Source organism: Cyanistes caeruleus, chromosome 4 (genome assembly GCF_971803275.1).
Source record: "Cyanistes caeruleus chromosome 4, bCyaCae1.hap1.1, whole genome shotgun sequence".
NCBI classification, from domain to species: domain Eukaryota; kingdom Metazoa; phylum Chordata; class Aves; order Passeriformes; family Paridae; genus Cyanistes; species Cyanistes caeruleus.
Window position 1 is genome coordinate 57,813,636 of NC_141704.1, and position 20,385 is coordinate 57,834,020.

Below are 20,385 nucleotides of genomic sequence, written 5' to 3' on the forward strand. Positions count from 1 at the left end.
ACAGCACCAGACCCATGGCAATGTCCCAGGGTTTACATCCCATGGAAATGGCCATCAGCAAAGCAGGAGCAGTTCCCCATGGGCAGCAGGAGCCCCCAGAGGTGCAGAATTTCAGGGGGTCACAGTCTGCACAAGGAGGGGGCGTGTGCCACGTGCCACAGGGAGCAGGAGGTACCGGGCTGTGCAAAAGGGAGCTGTCAAACCAGACTTATTCTGCAAATCACCCCACAGTGATGGCTGTGGAAAACCTGCATTGCCAAACATGAGCCTGCAAGGACAAGGCCAGCCAGGGGATTTTGCCAGGGTTGGTGCTGCCTGGAGGCTATGACCTGCCTGATCTGTGACCCTGCCTCCTCTTCCCCTTCCCAAGCTTCTTGGTGCAAGGTAAAGCTGCAGAGACCACACACTCCTGGAGATTTTGTTCCCAGCCTGAGCTTGTTTAAAGGGTTAATTCCAACAGACTCCTGCATCCTCTCACATACTCCTCAATACACATGCTTCATGTTAGTCACAGCTTCCTAGCAAAGCTGTGTGCTCTGATTCAGGCTAGGCTCTGCCCATGACTGAAAAAGGGACATATTTAGTTGTCTGTCTTAGTCCTGATGGCAACAAGCTGATGCCTGCTGTATTTCATGGGAGCTATGTCCCATCTAATTTTAAATGTCACTTGTAATAGCTGGTTTTTCTTCCCCAAATAACTTTTGCAGCCCTGCAGCTGAAGTCATCTGGAACCACAGGATTGGAGTTTGAATGGTCCCTGATATTATCAGTGAGCCGAGCCATTGCTCTGCACCTCAGCCACCATTTTCCCTTTCCATCCTTTACTGAGATGTACGTGCAAATCCAAAGGAACCATTCCATCAAATGTGGTGAAGCTATCAAACACGCTGTTTCTCTTCCACAGCAGAAGAAGCCTGCCTACAGCCAAGGGAATACCTAGGCAGCTGCAACCGGTAGAGAGATTTAGAGCTTTCACAAGGCATGACAACACTGATATTAAAGCAATAGAGCAGTCCTGGGATCTTGAAAAAATGCAAAGACAATAGTGTAAACAATGAGGAGGACTCGTTTGATAATGATTTATTCCCAGCATACCACAGTATGCTCTTGAGCCTCCTGAATTCACTGTCATCTGCAATGCTGGTATCCCCTTGGAGGAATTGCTGCACTATCCAAAAGCTCAATTACGCAAACTTATTCAGAGTCCCTTATGATGTTTTGGTTATAAGGCTCATGCTGTATATTGATTTGTCTTCTCCTCCTCCCTGCTCACCTCGGGGCCTCATTTCCCATTTTGTGTACATTGGTTTCCTGGATTGCAGAGGGAATTGTCTCAAGGTCATACCAAGATGCTTCAGTGTGTCTCAGCTATGAAAAATGTATGTAGCCAAAAATATTGTTTAAAAGCAATAGATTGAATATATAATGCCTGTGGCCCAAAGGAGCCCTGATGTATTTAAGATACAGGGATATAAAGGCAGACTTTTAAAAACTGCCCGTACTTCACCAGTTAAAAGGATGAGAACAAATGAGGCTGTGATCTGTCAAGTGATCCTTCATCACTCCCAGCACAGGCCCATAATCCTTTGGTTGTGATTATGCAAGAGAATATTACATTGATCCTGTAAAATATCTCTGATTGGATCAATGTTATTTTCTCTTGCATTGACAAGGTCTTACCAGAGAATGACTATAATTCCACTGCTAACACTGTCTTAGTGAAATCCCCCAATAAATCCTCCAAGCAGCACTGTTAGTAATACCTTTATTAGACTAACTAAACAAGATATTTATATGCAGGGCTTTCCAGAGGACTCTGGCTCCTGCTTCAGTTTCTGGAGCAAAACTCGATCAAAAGTGTTCTGCTGGAAGAATTGCCCCCAAGGAGGCTCTGCAAGGACAGAAATGGCAGGTGAAATTAACCTTTGAAGATGAAAAAGGTTGGTTACAGGTTTGCTCTTGTCCTGCCCTTACTACAATAAGGACACAAATGCATCTTTATTAGGAAAATCTTACCATGGGTCTGGTTCACAGGCATCATTGGAGTTCAGGCTCTTCCCACACATTCCACAATGTCTAGAAAAACCTTTTTTCCAACAGTTTGCTAACAGCCAAAGGGGAAACATGGTCTTTATGTACCTTTTGTCACTTTAATATTTGTTCAAGGAGAGATCCTGGCCTTCACACTCAACAAAAGTCCTGTTCCCCTTGCAGCCACTGCTGTCTCTCCTTACTGGTGCTTCCATTCTCTTAACACTATTTCCCCTCTCTCTTTGCATAAGTTTCCTCTAACCTTGCCACCATTTTCTCTTCTCCACAACTCCAAGTTTTCAGTCCCAGTAGTTTCATTCTCACTCTGACCTCCCCTTTATCAGTGAATTTGAATGTTCACCTTCTGGCTTAAAACATGATGCTCCAGTGACTGTGATCACCTTGCTAAGTCATTTTTCCAGGCTGCCTGAGGGCTCAGGCACCCACTGCATCTCTGCTTTCCCTTGGTTCACTTCAATAAATTTATTTTAATCCATGAAAGCTACAAATTTATTTCAGACTTATCTCCCTAAGCCTTTAAATAAAACCATAAGAATCATGAAAAAACAAAGTAGTGCTTCTAATGTAAAGCTGGAGCACAGCTGAACGACTGGTACATACAGCCATACATCAATTAGCAGATGAAAAAGCTACAAAGACAATATATCAACAGAAAAATATCAAACAAAAAAACAGCATGGCAGACAATAGGCCTTCTTAAATCCTTTGAAACCAGATTGGCATCTGTGATGGGTAAACTTACATGTTTTATGTGAAAACTTTCTCCATATTTTTACAGCGATCTACTAAAATGTCAGAGGAGTCACTTCTCAGCTCCCACGCCCTTAGAAACAAAGGAAAAATAAATGATATATTATCTTTGAAAAGGAGCAGCCTGATGGTAAAAGAAACTGTTAAAGACCATAGAGGGAACTCCTGACCTATTTATTCCACTCACATCCAATTCTTTACATGTTGCCTCTATCTTTTGGTTCAAGTATGTGTGCACCAGATGCCTAAACCACAACGTCAGCTTTGAAGATCATTGCCATAGGTCTGGTGGAGAGTGAAACTTCCTCAAATTAAAACTTAAACTCAGGAGCACTGACCTGCATTTTAGCACAGACCAAAACCCTGGAAAGAAAGATTTGAAATGAGTGGAGAAATGGTCATATTTGGTCCCCAAGTACTAGAACCAAGTCTTACCCTGGTGTAAATTGCCACCAGGATAGATATAATTGAGGCAATTTGTGCCTTCTGAGAGCTAAAAAATTGGATTTCATTTCAAAACACAGATACTAAGGACATGCAATGAAGCATTATCACAAGCAGCCTGAAGAACCTTAGTCCTCGGAGGAGGTATTTCAGTGCCTAACTCATGTGCCCAAGATGAATATTCAAAGAACCTAATTTTCCAGGTGACAGGTACAATGTACCATCCAACCATAGCAATCAAGTGCAGGTCACCTCAAATCTCAAGTTCAGGAACTCCCAAAATGCCATGAATTACATTCAAAGGAAGGAGAATCTTTAAAGAAGCTGTGCCTTTCCAGTCATCCTAATGCCACCAGCCAAACACTACACCCTGGTAACACAACCCAATGGACATCAAGACCCCTCAGATGGAAGCAAGGCTGGCAGCAAGTGAAGCAGAGCCTGAGTTGAAGATTTGGCCATACCTCAGCACTATGGGCAGCATTCCAGTAAAGGAAGTGCTACTTCATTCCCCTTTCTCTCCCTTTGCACCTGTATTCTTAGGGTCACACATGGGCAAAGAGGACTTTGGTGCTGAAGAGTTCATCTGCTCCTGCTCCTGCTGCTTCTTCATTTGAAGGCATTGATAATGCAATTAGTCACTGTGTCACAGGCCGGCTGCTAACAATAACTGATGAGCAAGAGGGGAAAGATGTGCCACAAGTTCTGGTGTGGCAGAGAGTGCAGGGGACACCCATAAGAACAGCACAGGGGACAAGAAGGAAAGACTGAGGGAGAAGCAGAGGCCATCCCTGCACTGCCATCACTGCCATCAGACTGAGGGAGACCTTACACTGACAAACATCTTTCCTCCTTCCAAGCAATCAAGTCTCCTCTCCCTCCTTCCCTGGAAGACACTTAAACAAATTGCCACACTCTTCCCAATTACACCTTCTGTTTAAAAAAATGTTTGAAACAAGAGCCCATTCTTTCTCCAAATGGTATTTTCCAGGACCAGAGGCCAAGACATGGCCCATTCTGCAGCCACTTCATCACTGATAAATATGGACCTTATGGAGTGGTCAGTGAGATTTGGTCCTGCTCCCGTCCCCACAAAGTTGATGCTCTGGGAGTCTGTGACTACCTTTCCCACCAGGATCAATGAGTTAGAAAGAATAGCATTTGAAAACTGGAGGCTCCTCAGGACACCAGGTAGAAAGGATTCCTCTTTCCTCTTGGGCACAAAATATTATTTCATTGAAAAAGGGTGGCTTAAGTCTACACAAATGAGCCAAGAAAAACACTTAATCTCAGCCCTTGTTCCAAACCCTCGGTGGTGTGTGGTGGCTTAGCATAGCTCACACTCACACAGCTCAGCACACAGGCACAAGACCTCAAATCCAGCTGCTCCCCCACATATGTGACATGCCTGTAGAGGTAATGCCATCAAACTCCAGCCTCCCCTTGCTTGGTCTCTGCTACCACCCTCTCCCATTCACTCAAAGCAGAATTGGGCCTGTTCATCAGACTGTGGTCATTCCTCAGTGGAAAGAGAAAACAGGAATCCCTTCTCTGATCCTCCTCAGATACAGCCCTGCTACCACAGGTGCTCAGGCAGAAGGCTGGATAACAGATCTTTCCAGTAGTGCAGGAAGCAGCTTTGCCACTGGGAGTGTTAGACAATTCTCTCTGAACTTCCAGACAAGAAGAGTATCCACACTTGTCTTGCTCTGTACTGATGTCATCATGCTTCCACCATTCCTGGGAGCTGAATTATAGCCCCAAAACACCATCCCATGTGATGTTTTCCTACCTTTAGTGCTGTGGAGCCTTTATGTTCTCTGTAAGACCTTTCCCAAAAACTTCTTTGAGGACTGTGGTCTCCTGCTTCACACACAAGTGAATGAGGCACATAGTGGGTGTTTAGTCCTCATAAGGTGGTGGATCCTGTGCCAAAATCCATCCCAATATAAGGAAACTCATCCAACATCACCAGCCAAAGGGCTGAACATTTTGTGAACTGAAATACACATCTCATGATAATTTAAATATGTGTGAAGATGAGTTTAATTCTGGTGCTGCCAGCCATTCTGAACATTTAAATATAGTAAGGAAATTCTCTTTTATTTTACATAAACTGTTTTAATGAAGAAGCTGAAGGCTCTGCATTCTCTTGGCTTATGAATATAAATAGCTGAGACTCTAACAGGCCTTTGTTGTTGTTGAGCTAACGCGGTCTGAAATGAAAGAACATGAGGGAGCCAGGAAACAAAGACCCTACTAACCACATTATTTCAAGGAGAGGTGAAGTATGCATTAAGTGCTCAGAGTCCCCATCTCTAGTCCTTCCTGAATGTGTGGGATGTCACAGGAATGAAACAAAGTGTGGCTCAGATCTAAAGACAAAAGCAGCTGGGATAATGCAGCTGGATTTGCCTTAGGTCCCTTTCCTCTCACCAGACACCTGTGGCTGGTGTCAGGCAGCTCAGTGACAAACACCCCTTCCATCAGGTCCTGATCAATACAGAGCTGAATATGTTCTTTCATAGGAGAAAAAAAAAAGAATTAACAGCAATAATAAATTAATCCTTCACAGTCCTATGGATGTTTCACAAGCACACAATATTGGAAAGCACTCTGTTCATTCTTCTTGCATAGTAGGCAATATGTCATAGAATCATAGAAATATTTAAGTTAGAAAAGGTCTTTACAGTCATCAAATCATTCTAGATGGAATCTGGCCCTTCTAATTTCTTTCCTCCATATCCTCATCCTTGTAGTCCCCCTGAGCTGCCTGCCTCTTTCTCCAAAGGTCACAATCTCTCCTTCCAGCACACCACTAATCTTGTGTCTTTACTGCCCTATGGATCTCCAATCTTTACCTCCACTGCAACAGCAAACCAAAGGGCCTTGCTAGCACACTGTCCCTAAAACATCAGCCTGCTGCTCTCAGGCTTATCTCTAACAAGCCTGGCTTTATCTCTTTCCCCCTTCAAATCTAGCTTAAAGTTCTTTCAATGAGCTCTGCTAACTTCTGTGCAAAGATGCTGCACAGAATTCCTGTACTTCAGGAATTGTACTGTTGCCTTCATCTTGATACGTCCCCTCTCAGCACTTTTTGCCTTCCCTCAGTTCCTTAAGCACTCAGTAAATTGTGTACTAGTTACCTTAATATTGCAACAAACCATTTCCTTAGGGGCAGAATATAAAATCCTTTACCAAAATCCTGATAATTTAGGTCTAAGGCATTTCCTTATCTTAAACCCCCGTTATCTTCCTAGCAAAATATATCAGGGTAGTTTGGCACACTTCAAATAGGAAAACATACCTCCCATGTTTATTTCATTTTTGCCTGTGCATTTAATTAATCACTCCTTTAGAACTTACTTTAAACACTGCTTGGTATTATTATGATCAAACTAAAAGGCCCACTGTGGCCCAGACAACTTTTGCTCCTTTCTTTAAATATAGATTTGCTACTTTTCATTCCTAATGTACCACCCTAATTAGACAGATTTATTGAAAATCCTTTTTACTGGATTTGCAATGTCACATCTTTCAGGAGACTGAGATGGAAATTGTCCAACTTCCCAATTTGAGCCCATTAAGTTATTTGAGTTTTTCCATTTCCCCTGTTCCTGTTGGCTGGCTCCTTTGTCTCTCTGATCACGAAAACATTCCTCCTTTTCTCTTTAACCATTACAGAATATCAATAAGCAAAACTGGGCAGTCTTGGGAACTGGTAAATAGAAAGGGGGTGAAATTTAACGTAAAATATGTAATTAAGGCTCAACAATGACAAATTTCTTTCCAATGTGAACTGTTGTCCTGCAGAACTTTTGCATTGTTGAGCAACTGTCCTCTGTGTAAAACAGGGATAATTCCAGTCTTCAAATTCCTTTATGTTTAAAAAGCAAGAACAGTATTCGTGTACTCTCTTAATCAGGGCCACTCAAGCACCTAAAAAAAAGCAATGTAATTGGATCATCAGCTACCATAAATCACCACCTTTTCAAAATCAACCTAGTGACCCTTATCTACAGCTGTAACATCTGAAGACTTTTTTATTCCTTTTTTTTTGTGTTTGTTTCTGTTATAATATTTATGTTGTTAAGTGACCATTAGGCAGAAAGAAAAAATAACTACACTATAAAGGTTCTTTTGCATACTCAAAGATAGGCACTGATTATTACAGACACAGAGACAAGAATAATACATTCATATTGAGACAGAAAGATCTTTTCAAATAGCTTTTGTTATCCAATAAAATTAGCATAACTGTTTCATCCTATTAGAAAGTCTAGAAATACATTTAGGAAGCTTTTTTTGAAAAGTCTGTTGCTAAAACTCAAACCCAACAAAAGCTCTCAGAATTAAATAAGGGCTTCAATGAGAGACTGTGTCTTTCACTTAATCTGTTGGGATATCTTAACAGGATACATATTGCTGTGTATACAGGACATCTTGGAATTCCTTTTCCTTAAAACCCCCAGCTATGCAAATACCATTCTTCACACACACACACACACCACTTCATGGAAAATATCCTGAATTAATACTTAATATTTATTTATCTTCTTTGAGGGTCTAGCTGAGACTGAAGTATGGCTGTTACAAGCACTGGACAAACTTGCTGAACTCTGCTGGGGGCAGCCATGCTTACACCTCTGTAAGGCTACACAGGATAAACTCACAGCAGGAAGGCAGAGCAAGTTATAGAAGAGTCAGTGGTAGTGACTTCTCTGCCCTTTAAGCTGTATGTCTTAGTGTCTCCCCTGTTCAGTGTACAACTCTGTTTGATCCAGTCAGTCACCAAAAAAGCAGGACTCCATATTGAACCCTGTGTTTTCCCCCCATCCTTCTCCTCCACCACCTGGACAATCCCCTGGACTCTTTCAACAAGCACCAGCCACCTCTTCACACTAAGCCTTCTAGGCCTTTCTGTCACCTCAGATCATCAGCATCAAGGACTTCTTGCCTGCCCTTATTCTTTTACCACCCTCTTTATCTTTCCTTTCCTTTCTCTGCATGTAGATGTTATCCGTGCTGCATTCTTTCATTCACAGACCTTTTGCTTTGCTTTCCCCTAGCTATTCCTGCCCTGTACCCCAAATCCCAGCTGATCCATACCAGCTGGTTTCTGCTATTCCTCACACAGCAGGGCATCTCTGATGGGAACCCTCCTGCCTGACTTTCTTCGCTATAATGCATTGTTCCCCCATTCAGTTCTGCTTGTTTCCTAGACTTTACTCCAGTTAAATCTCAGACACACAGTCACAATCACCTCTTTGCCACATTTGGCTCATTCCTCAGGCCCTCCTGCCTTCTCCAGCCCCCACTTCAGCTGTCATGCACTATTTCACTCAGTTCTTCCATGAGAAAATGACAAACCATGATCTTCCTATTCCAGCCACTTTACCTTCTGTTTCCTCTTCCCCTCCTACAACTCCTTTCCCATTCTTCTCTCCTACAGATGAAAAACCTCCTATGTGGCTCTCTTCCTTTCTTTTATTTGCCACTGAGCCAGTCTTACCCTACCTCCTGCCTTTCCTTACCACTGCTCTTGTCCTCTTGTTCTCTCTTTGCCTTGACCTCTCACGCCCCTCTGCCTCTTTACTCTCATAACACAAATACCATCCAGCTTCTTTTCCTCTTAAAATATTCTCATCTTAAAACACTCTTTCATCTTAAAACATTTATTTTCCTCTATAAATACCATGTCTTTTCCTCTCCTCCCTTCCCCACCAACCTCTCTGAATATGCCAACTACAAACGTGTCCTGGACTCCTCCCCACTAGTTCACTGCATCTTCCTCTCCTTTGCAATCAGTGCTAAAGTTTTTACTTTAAGGTACTGGGCAATCTTCAGCACTGAATACTCTGTTCTCACCTGCTGCAGCACACTGGCTACCTGCAGTAGTCTCTTGTGCTGTTTAAACCTGAAGCGGTGACTCTCTTCAGCTATCATGGTCTTACTCACTTCTATTGCACCACCTTTGAATCTGCTCCTTTTGCATGCCCTCCAGAAGACACTTTTCTTCTCCCAGATCCGCTGGGTTCATGGGGCTTTCCTCTTTCTGTATTTCACTCCTTGGTAATTTCAAGCACAAACACAGATTCCGCTCTGATCTCCACACAGAAATTTCCAGGCTCACTCCTCTAACACAAACTTGTCTCCCTAGGTCCATACCCACAATATCTCAATATTTCCTCATGGACACACATATAATAAGCTCAGCTTATTGTAATTAGAACAGAGTTCCTAATGGTCTTCTTCCTTCTTTACTATATGCTCTCTTCAGTAATTCCCCTCTAGATCACCGCAGACAATACTATTACTTTTCTTGTGATTCTGGTCAAGAACTGCAGCAACATTTTCATCTCATATGTCCCACAACGTATATAGATCCAGAGGACATCTAAGATTTGCATATTCTTTCACCATCCAGGCTCTCATCACCTCGTGCCTTTATTACTACAATATTTCTTTTTCTGACCTTTACAAAACTTGCCCTCCATGTATCCATTTAGGATGCTGCTAGAAATGTGATTTTCCTAACACATCACTCTGACCACGTCATTTCTCTTAGCAGCTGTAGACTGCTGTCCCCATATCTATCTCATTAGTGTAATCCACTTGTCTTCATTAAGGAAATGTCAACTTCTTCCTGCTAGCCAACCAAAGAGGTCAATCCCCATCACCTACTTATTAATATTTCAAGCAGACATGACCCATGACTTTTCTGGTGCCATTCCTCAGTCTTTGGAAGACCATCCCATAAACATCCACACTTCTTATTCATTATCCTTCTTTACAGCTCCTGTAGGATTCCCACATCTGTGGTGCTTACAGGAATGTAGTTTGCCTCCTGGTGTTCTAAAGGCGCTGCCACTCACACTGAGCATAATTACTTTGTAGTCTCGTTGTACTCTCTCATAAGGCTGCATTCACTGCCAATATTTAAAGTGCAGCCACATGTCAAAAGGACAGAGACATTTTTCTGATCCATGATTTCTGATCCATGATTAAAGCTCGTAAATCTGAGGGTAGAACGCGAACTGGCATTAATAGTGAACGAAATCCCTATTATACTGCTACTGAGCTGAGGTATGAGAGATTTAGTCCCTTGCCTGAGGTCATGAAAAAAGACTATGGCAGAGCTTGGACTGAATTCTGGCTTTGTAAGCCCCTGCCCTAACTGCAGTACTATCTTTCTTTCATCTATTTTGGTACTTATCTATGAAGGATTATGATTTCAGGCAGGCTCGGCTGGGCAGTTCTGAATATTTATTTATAAAATAACTAGGTCTAATGAGAAAGAAAATGGATAAATTTCCATTTTTTTGCTCTGATTTGTCTCCTGCCAGGAAAATATGTTAATTTATATTCTTTCATTTTAAGTGGATTCTATTCCGAAGGATCTGTTAAGGGAACTTGAATTCCAGAATCCATGTTATTTATTTATTTATTTATTTATTACTTAAAAACTAAGAAACACCATCTCATTTCTTTCTTTTGATCCTAAAGAGGTAAATGTGTAGCTAAGAGTTCCAGCAGCAGTTTGTGAGCAATGAGCCATTAAGTAACTCACATTATAAATGACTGTCATTATTTCTGCTAAACCTACAAAACATAAAGACTTCCTACCTGCTGGTTCTGCAATAGTTAATGAAGTCATTCCCCTCTTGAAGCGTTTCTAAATGCACAGAAATACTTTTTCAGTGAGAAAAAGCAATATTAATATGGATTTTTATTGTGGGAGATGACAAAATAATTCAGGCCGTTTCTTCTCTATAAAGTAAAATTATCTTTCAAATTTTTATTTTTACAGTGAATAGAAGACAACTGTACTCATATTAAATCTTTCCTCCACAGCTTTTACAAATTTTTAGCAGTAGGCAGAAAGGATAAAAATTCTGAGATTTCTCAGAAGGATTTGGATGTTCAATTAAATGAACAGGAATTAAGCATGCAGTCCTGCAGGCAGCTCTGCAAATATCAGTTTCTCTTGAGAAGGGCATGATCCTGTCATTTTTACTCAGGCAAAATTTCCATTTGTCTTCACTGGCAAATTTGTTTGAAAGCCAGCAGCTTGATTGAAATTTGCCCTTTAAAAAGTCATGATTAAAACCCGTTGCTGTTCTGTTAAACTACATATATGTTCTTAGTATTTTTAGCAGATATATATTATCAAACTAATTATCTCAGATGTGTCAGAGGAATGTGTCAGGTTCTTATTACTTGTGGCAAAGAAACTTTTTAATGAATTGCTATTTAAATTTGATGCAATTAAAATATTAGATTGCTTATTCAAAACATGATGGGCCAAATCCTCCTGGAACTCATACACATGAACCAGTGATTTCATCCACTAAAGGATTTTAGAAAATCCCTGAACAAGAGGATGGCTTTGCTGTATCTCAGTTGTTTGACTTCCAGTCTCACATCAACAGACTAAGAATAATTTCAGCATCAAAAACTGGAAAACTGAATACCTGGATAGCCTAAGATTCCACTCCAGTGCTGTCTACTGCCTGAATTTCAGTGGATGCCTCCAGCAGAACTCCAGCTGTGACAGGAAGGAGTACAGACCTTGCACTGGCCTTTCTACCCAGGGACAATTTTATCCTCAAAGGAAACACTAAAGGCCTGAACTTGCTGCATTGCCATGTTCAATAAAACATTTACTATTGACTTCTCTAGGATCAGAATCAAGACTTCAATAAAGTCCCTTTTTTAATGAGTCCATTTGGAAAACAGTTAGGATTTCAAGAACAGATTTTAAACAAAGCATTTGAGTCTTTATGTATAAAGGATACATGAAAAAAATGGCTGTCCTAATTTACCTGTCAAAACCATTGCACTTTAAAAGTCAAATCTAGAGCATTGCAAGGTATTGCAAGAATTTTTACAAAAATAAATCTTTTTGCTCCTAGATATAGCTGCAAGTAGCCTCTCTCCAGTAGCCTCTTTCCATTTGTGTATAAATAATCCCTAGTGACGGCTGGAGCAGTCCTGCTAAGCCTTTCTTCCTCAGTTATGCCATGCATCTGACAAACCAAACCAGAGAATGCTTTCATCCCAGAAATCTTGTGTACTATTTCAGGTGGAGGTAGGTTGCACAGGAATTACTAAGATTTTAGGGTTTTTTCACTGGTGGCATGGGCTAAGTATACTCACTATAAAATGTTTTAAAAACAGGATTTACTATGACTTCCACAGATCTCAGGTGAAGAAGGAAGGTAGAAGAAGGGTTGAAATAATAAGGTCATGGTAAATTCTGGGGGTTTTTTAATAAAAATTGGATTCCAATGGCTGGCAGCAGAGCCCCATCCAGTCAGGTTTAACTGGCAGCCTTCCAAAGGCAAGATGAAAGGTCCTCTGAGTAGTAATTGTCTAAATGGAACAGACTCTGGTTATTGTGCAGCTTCTTCATCTACTTTATTGTACCTTTATAATTAAATGATGTAATTCCCTTTTTTCCTTTCTTGTTTTCCTCTCAGCTATTGCAGGAAAGCATCTGAGCAACATTGCCATAGGATGCAGGCAGACTCTGTGGCTCCTTTTTTTTTTTTCTGGCTCACTACAAGCTGTATACAAGGAGTTGTGAACTACTGGTTGCCAAAGCAAGACATAAACTTTGCCTTCTCCCAGACACTCACCTGCATTCCAGCTCTCTGGCTTCTTAGTGCTGGAGTTGGTTGGCTCACTCAGAGTTGTCGCTCAGGCGAGAAATTGCTGCTTTTGCTAGAAACTCCACAGTAAACAGGCAAAGAATGGATCTGGTAGGACAGAGTGAACACTATGCTCAAAGGGGCCTCCAGCAGCAAGGCTATCCAGTTTGTGGAGGAGACTGGACAAACATATGAGAATCAGAAGAAATCCAGAATATTGTGCTGAACAAACCCAGAGCCAGCATTTCCTGACTCTGCAAAGTTTTAGGAATCAGGAGTGAAACTCTGGTCTTGAGATGCTAAAAGGTTTGATCAGATGTGAAAGTAGAATCAGAGGAACAGCTCTGTTAGCTCTTTCTTCTTCACTGGTCCCTCTGTACAAGAGTGCTTTCCCTCAGTCCAAGTAGTCCACTCCCAGAAATATAGATTATTCAGCAGAGTAAAAGTTAGCAAGACTGAGAACTCAGATTGCATGTTCAACTCTAATGATTTCTTTACTGACTGTCATTTCTGTTGTTTCTGATTTGATTTATTTTTTTCATGATGACAAAGAGAAAAAATGAACTGCCTAATTTTGTTTCAGCTTCAGAATACTCCTCAGGTCTTTGGTCTCATGCTTGTCTGCCTCTCCCTGAGTATTCTTACTAAAAGGGGAAAATGATACCTTAAGTTTTAACTTTCATGTTTTTCAGATTCTGAGATTCTGTGCTGCCTAGGTGTGTAGTTTTGAGCTTCATGTTAAGTGCCAGTAAGTTCTCTTCACAGGGTAGGAAGACAAAACAATCCTTTTCCAGCTTGGTACCAAGGACAATCATTACAAGTTTCAGGCCCAAAAGCATAAACAACAGTTGGACTGAAGAGAGCAAACAAGGAGGATGGGACTTCATAACCTGGAGCTGTAATTGGACAACTAACCCCAATGTGTAAATGGACCAAAATGTGTAAAAGTGTGAGACCTCATGACCAGTTGTCCATTTTGTGACCATTTTGGGTCCATCTTGGGTGTGGCCATGTCCAGGCTCTTGTACTGCCCAAGGTGTATCCTTTAATGCCTTTTAATAAATACCTACTTAATTCTTAACCCTGTCTAGCCTCTGTTCTAGGTCAGCCTTCTGAAGGCATCAGTTCCAATCTCTTTTAATTCATTGCCTATTTACCTAATAGTATTATTTTGAAATATTCACATGGGTTCCATGAAAATACCAAAAAAGTATAGAAGAAATAAAAATAGGACCAATTATTTTATATATGCATTACTATCTATTATACCTATATATTAAAAACCTGAAACAACAGATCTCCAGTTTTTTCTAGCAAAATCCAGCATAAAGGTCTTGATTTACTTCCCAGAAAGTAAAAACAAATACAGAATAGAATTACGGAAGCAACCCAAACTATTCAGGAACAGAACTGGTTTTTAAAATCACTGGTATCAGAATATTGCCAAGTACCACAATTCCTGATCCTGCCACAAGCCATTGCCTATAGCTTGTATTAATTTCAGCAGAGTTCATAAGCAGAATAACTGCAGGGTATTTGCAAAGCTAGTTAGGCTCTAAATGACCATTTTTTGTTATACTTTGATAGACAAATCTCAATAGACCATTCTCAATACTGGAAGCTTTGCCTAGGGAAAAACGTAGGATCTGTTTTAAACTAAATGGATCACAGATCCTGTCCACCTTTTAAAACAAACAAACAGAATAACAAAACACTTCATAAAATTTATATATTCAATTATATATAACATTACACACCAGATTTGGGGCCAGAACCTGCATTAGTTCATCCACTTCTGGAAGAGGTATACTACATTAAATTAACAGAGGAAAGAGAGTTAAATCTCTATATACCAATAAGAGCCTCTTTTATAAGGTATTTGCCCTGGATCTCACAGGGTGATTTCATTTGTGCAAGGATATGTGTAACCCCAGTCAGGTTATTTGAACACTACACACAGAGAATATCTGCAGCCCCTCACATCTGCACCTGACACTCTGTCCACACACCCATCCCTGCAACTCCTGACTCCCAAAAAAGTATCTCTCATGGAAGTGAGAGATACTTTTAGTTTTAACCTTTAGTTAAAAACTTTTTGTTTTCACTTTCATGATAGATCCTGTTGGTATGAACCTGGAATACCTGACTTCCTTTGAACTCACAGCTCTTCTCAACATTGGACAGCTTACTACACTTTCTACACTTTCATCATATAAGTGAGGATCAAAAAGGAAACATCTCCATTTTTATTTCTGAGCAAGTCAAACACTTTATTTTATTGAATTGCCATTATACTTGCTTTTTCTGTGTGTCAGTCTAGAGGGGGCAAAGGAACACACACCTCTATAGCATTTATGGGTGACTCTTCATCATGGCTGAGAGCTATAGCACAGACAGATCCTCACCCCAGAAAGGCCATCCAATGAACTAAAATGCTGCTGTTCAATGGTACACGTCTCCCTCCTTTGACACTTCTCTCATCCTACAATGAGATTTGTTAGAAGCATATCAGAAAACCTTCAGAGCAGGCAAGGAGTGACACACCCAGATATTTGCACACAGCTTCTTTATGTGCACAAGTTGCATTTCTCACCTGGGGGCAGTGACTTTGCGAAGTGGCTCTCTGGCCACCTGCAGACACACATATCCAGGAGTGTGTGTGCAGGGACACTCACTGCGCCTGAGCCCGGGGAATCCCTGGCTACCAGCTGTGTGCTGTGTGTTTAGAGTTAGTTCATACAAGCACACACACTCATTCATTCACACATACACAAACACAAGCAGACTACATCAAGATCTTTCAAAGACCACCTTCTCCTTCATTTAACCACCTCATTTTGATTTGTCACATTTTTCCCTATGGTTAACGCTTAGCAGAGCTGCCATTACACATAACCCAGCACCATGCAATTTCAGCTGTTTCAGGCAGGAGAAATGGACATTCCTGATCCCAGGACAAGGCAGGTGGAGAAAGAGGAAAGATTCTCACTTATTTCAGGATGAAAATCCTCTCTAATAACCACAGCTCCATTTGCAAAGGTGAGCTCTGTTGACACGTTTGCCAGCTGTCAAGGTTGAATTTGTTTATGCCCCAAGCACAGTGAGCACACGTGGCAGAACAATCTAGTTCACCACGGCCAGCCCAGCACATAGCATCCTCACCTAGGTAGGAGAGAGTAGGAATCACTCCCTTGGCACTGGAACCAGCAGCAGGGTGTCTGGGTGCTGAGGGGCTTTCGACATGTCCGCTTGCCCTCTACAAATGGGGCTGAAGACACCCATCTATTTCCTAGGAGTTGTTAACTGGCAGCTGGATATGAAGGGTCCCTAGCAACACAGGCAAGATCCCAAGCAGTGATCCAGGTACACCACCTGCTTGGATGGCTTGGTACAAGTTTCTACCATGCTACTCACATCCAGTGCCCACTCATAAAACACATGGAACAAAACACGTGCATGGGCAAACACTGGGTGTGAGAGAATACCCTTCCTGAGTAAGTAGCTTTAGGCAATAATTCCACTTGTAATGTCTGAGGAGGGAATTAATGAAGGCTATCCAGAGAGTTTGGGATAGAGAACACTCTTGGAAGACAAGTATTTTGGAAGATGGCACAGAAGCAATGGTTTCACTACAATGGAAATTAACCAATGGGGAATCTTCTGACTGCAACAGGAGAGCCACGGAAGGAAAATGTTATTTTGTAGTACAGAGTAACCGTGCCGTGGGTAGCAAAGATGTCATCCTGCACTGAAACCCTGATCATCCTGCCAAAACATGCACCTTCTGTTTAGGCAGGGGTTAATGCATGTGGCCCCTTCCTATACTTCAGATCAAAGAAACATTTCAGGCAAAATGACCATCACCTTGAACCACTACCCTGGGGGAAAAATTAAGACAAAGGACCAAAAAACTAGACGAAAAATAGCACAAAAATGCTACAGGCGAACAAAAGCATCTCCACCCCAAGAGAAAATTATTCCTTTCTAATAAATTCATGTAATGTTTTACAGATATTGAAAATATTCCAAAGCATAGCTCAGTGTAAACAGCAAGCTGGGTCTCCTCCTGCTCTTTAGCATTTCTCTTTGTTTACTCTCCATTTGAGGATAGAAAAAGCCTACATGTGAGCATTGTAAATGGTATATTTCAGGATGGATGGGGCATTCAGAAAGGCAGTGATGAAACACAGACATACGTAGCCTCCAACAAAATACTATGTGCTTTGCCTGAGCCACCAGGGTCAAACAATTTTTTTTAAAAAGAAAATTTAAAAATCCAGTGTCTGCTTAATGAATACTTCTTTTTTTGTGTGTGGAAATAATCTGATACCATGGTGATGGAAAGACTATATCAAGATTAGAGAGAGAGGCATGAAAGAGATATTCCAGGGTGTGTGTGTTCTCACGCCCATTGCTTCTTGCTCCCAAACCCCATGTCTCAGGAGTAGAGATCCTGTGGGAAATTGCCCTGGCAGTGCTTCTGGAAGCAATGCCCAGCCAGGCCAGTTCACCTATTGCAAGGAGAGGTACTTGGCTAGAGACGCTAGCTCCCATCTGTGAGCCCAAATGGCTCTGCTCAGCCCCTGCTCATCTCAAGAGAGCTTGGCATGTTCATCTGGTAAAAAAACAGCCCTTACCTTTGGCAATCAGCTCCTCCAGCTCCTGGTCGAATCCTTGTCGGTGGCATTTCCTCCAGAGCCCCATATTGGTGGAGTTGTACTGTCTGTTGCACTCGTCGACTGCGCTCATAGCAAAGATCTGCCTCCTGTTTCTTGCCAAGAGGAGTTTCCCTTCCCAGCGGTCCAACCTAGACCTGCTGGCCCTGAGAGGCAGGTTGTTGTTGGAGTTATAAATGAAGCCAGGATCATTTCTCTTAGTGGTGATGCTCTTGCACCTCTCTCTGTGCTTCCTGGCATCAGTTTCATACCAATGGTCAGAGCAGATTGCCACAGCCAGCATGCCAAGGGCACACAGAGCTAAAGAGAGGCCAGCATAGAGCAGTAACCTTCCAGCAGCCATGCCTCAGCTTCACAGAAACACCATGGACATCTTCACAACAGGCAAAGCCGCTGGGGGTGAGACCACGCAAAAACCACCGGAGCAGCTGCTAGGTGTCACTTGGCACAGACTGCCTCAAACATCCCAAACTCCCGTGGCTCACATCCACGCTGCAGAGGGATGCTGAGAGCACTACAAAGTTCTGCCCTGGAGGCAGTCTTGGAGTCTCATCTGCCTCTTCTCCTCTGCAGAGGAGACCTGGTGAGGAGAAGCACAGCCTTTCACCAGTGACCCCCGCACTGCCAGCACCCGAGTGACGGGGCCTGAAGGGCTGAATCCCCCTGAAGAGACCCGATGGCTTATCAGTTCATTAATCTCTTTCAATCTGGCCCACTCAGAAATCCAGAAGAGATGGCTTTCAGATCAGCAAGCTCACTACAGCATCATCACAGGACAGAAAAGTTCAGCAGCCTGACATCTCCCACTTGCAAGCAGCCAGCTGTCCCGGTTTCAGGAACGGGTGACTTGCCTTTTCCTCCTCAGTGGCTCAGCAAGAGCATCATCGTCTGGACGGCCGGTCACTTGCTTGGCTTTAAAGCGGGGTCGGAAGGGAGGGAGCAAGAGCGGGGGAGCAATCTGTTGTTGTTGTTGCTGCCGCTGCTGCCGCTGCTGCTGCTGCTGCTGCTGTTTGAAATCGTGGTTAAAACATCCCCTCCCCGGCTGGCTCTGGGAACGCGGGCACTCACGGGTCTCTCCCTCAGCAGACTTCGCTGACAGCCACTGGCATCTTGGCTCCGGAGACACCTCGGCTTCTCTCTGCCAGCCTTGCCATTCACTCTCCCGCTTTTGTCGTAGGCGCCGTCATCCAGGCAGCCGAAGGTCGCGCTGCCTCCGTTCCCCGGCGCTCCCGGGCAGCGCCCGGGCCGCCTCCCGGCTGCGGGCCGGGCAAGGGCGGCGGGAGCAGCCGCAGCCCCGCAGGAGCCGCCGCCGGCCGCGCACCGCCCGCTAGGCAGCGCGGGGGGCTGCCCTCGGCCCCGGCATCCTCCTTCCACACACACACACTCACACACGCTGCTGCCCCCCCTTCCGCCGGCAGCTGAGGAGCTTCCTCCGTCCCCGGCGCTGGGATGTGTTGTGCACAGTTTTCCTAACACGGCGGCACGTTAGCCATCTGCAAGATGAAGGCAGGCAGGGCTACGGCTGGCGGAGAGGATGCTGAGGATGCTGAGGGGAGGGGAGGGGAGGTCGGGGGAAACCGAACCAAAACAAACCGGGGCGGAGGGGCGGAGGGGCGGAGGTGGGGGGGAGCTACACACCTTACACGGGGAGAGGAAAGCAGCCCCTAACTGTTGTCAACAGCTTTCGGGCTGCACCATTTCTCTGCCATATGGCCCGGTCTCCTCGTCGGAGATGAGATTTTTTAGCTCAGCAGCTTCGTACGAATCGTATCCCCGGCATCAGTAGTTATATATGCAGACATATTTCTTTCTCTTTAAATTTTCACTCCCTTTCTCTTTAATGGGAATAACTCACCCATCTTGTAGATATCAAGTGCAACAGAAGGCGGGCTGGAGTCCCCAAGCTTTAGAAATCTCATTTCACCGTTTTTAACCCAAATAATAGCAAATCCAATCTTCTGTACACCTGGGAATCTTTCCTTGTTCAAACACCGAGCCCTGCAGCCTTGGCCGAAGCCTACAGACCGAGCATACAGAGCGCTGAGCCAAAAGCCAGTGATGTCACCCATGCAACGTGAGACTCATTTCTTATTTCTCTATCCTCCTTAAAGATAAACTGCACCACTTCCCAGGCAGGAAATGTCGAAGCCTTACTCTCTTAAGAGGGGAAAATGTAAAACCTGGATTTAACTGGATCCTGATCATTCTCGATCACAAGCCCTTACATTATGCCAACCAAATCCAAAACAAGCGGAGCTGTTTCTCACTGCACCAAAAAAAATCCCAACCTGCTACATAACAGAGAGAACGAGCTTGAAAGAAACCCTGGATTCTAGACCTTCTGTGTGATCCAGAAAGCAGAGGCCTCCAGACTCTGAACTGTACTGCTTCAAAAAGAAATACACATGGTCATTTCCCTTGGACCAAAAAAGGGCTGGATGCTGGCACATCCTGATCTGTGAGTACCACAGCATCCTGGAGCTGACAGAGGAACTAAGTTAGCCCCATCCAATATTTGGCTCCCACTGACTCCACAGCATGAATGGCAAATACTGTAGTTGCTCCTATTGCACCAAAAAGTCCGCGGCCCAATGCCTCCCCACAGATGTATGCTGCAAAAATCTCGATCCCTGCTGGATCCTACCAGCTTTTGGCCCCTGAATCCCAAGCTGTGTCCCCTGGATTGAAAATAAGCACAGCCTCTCTGGGGCTGGTGACAGCCCTCGACCCCAGAGGGGAGTCCTGGGATTTTGCTAGGTTTTAACCCTAGACACCCAAATTATACTTGCTCCAGTGGGGAGAGCAAATGT

The 20,385-nt window shown here is 43.3% G+C and overlaps 1 protein-coding gene across 4 annotated transcripts in view; it reads right to left on the minus strand.

The window, feature by feature from the left end:
* The window catches only part of TMEM178B (transmembrane protein 178B), a 226,811-nt gene extending 206,426 nt beyond the window's left edge, over positions 1-20,385 (minus strand). Inside the window, exon 1 of one of the 4 annotated variants that reach the window (XM_086884922.1) lies at positions 17,537-19,736. In XM_086884922.1, coding sequence (XP_086741048.1) covers positions 17,537-17,918 — 382 coding nt within the window. In that variant the 5' untranslated portion in view covers positions 17,919-19,736. Of the gene's footprint in view, positions 1-17,536 lie in introns of all 4 variants that reach the window. The other 3 variants (XM_023937911.2, XM_023937916.2, XM_086884921.1) reach the window with 3 other exon arrangements.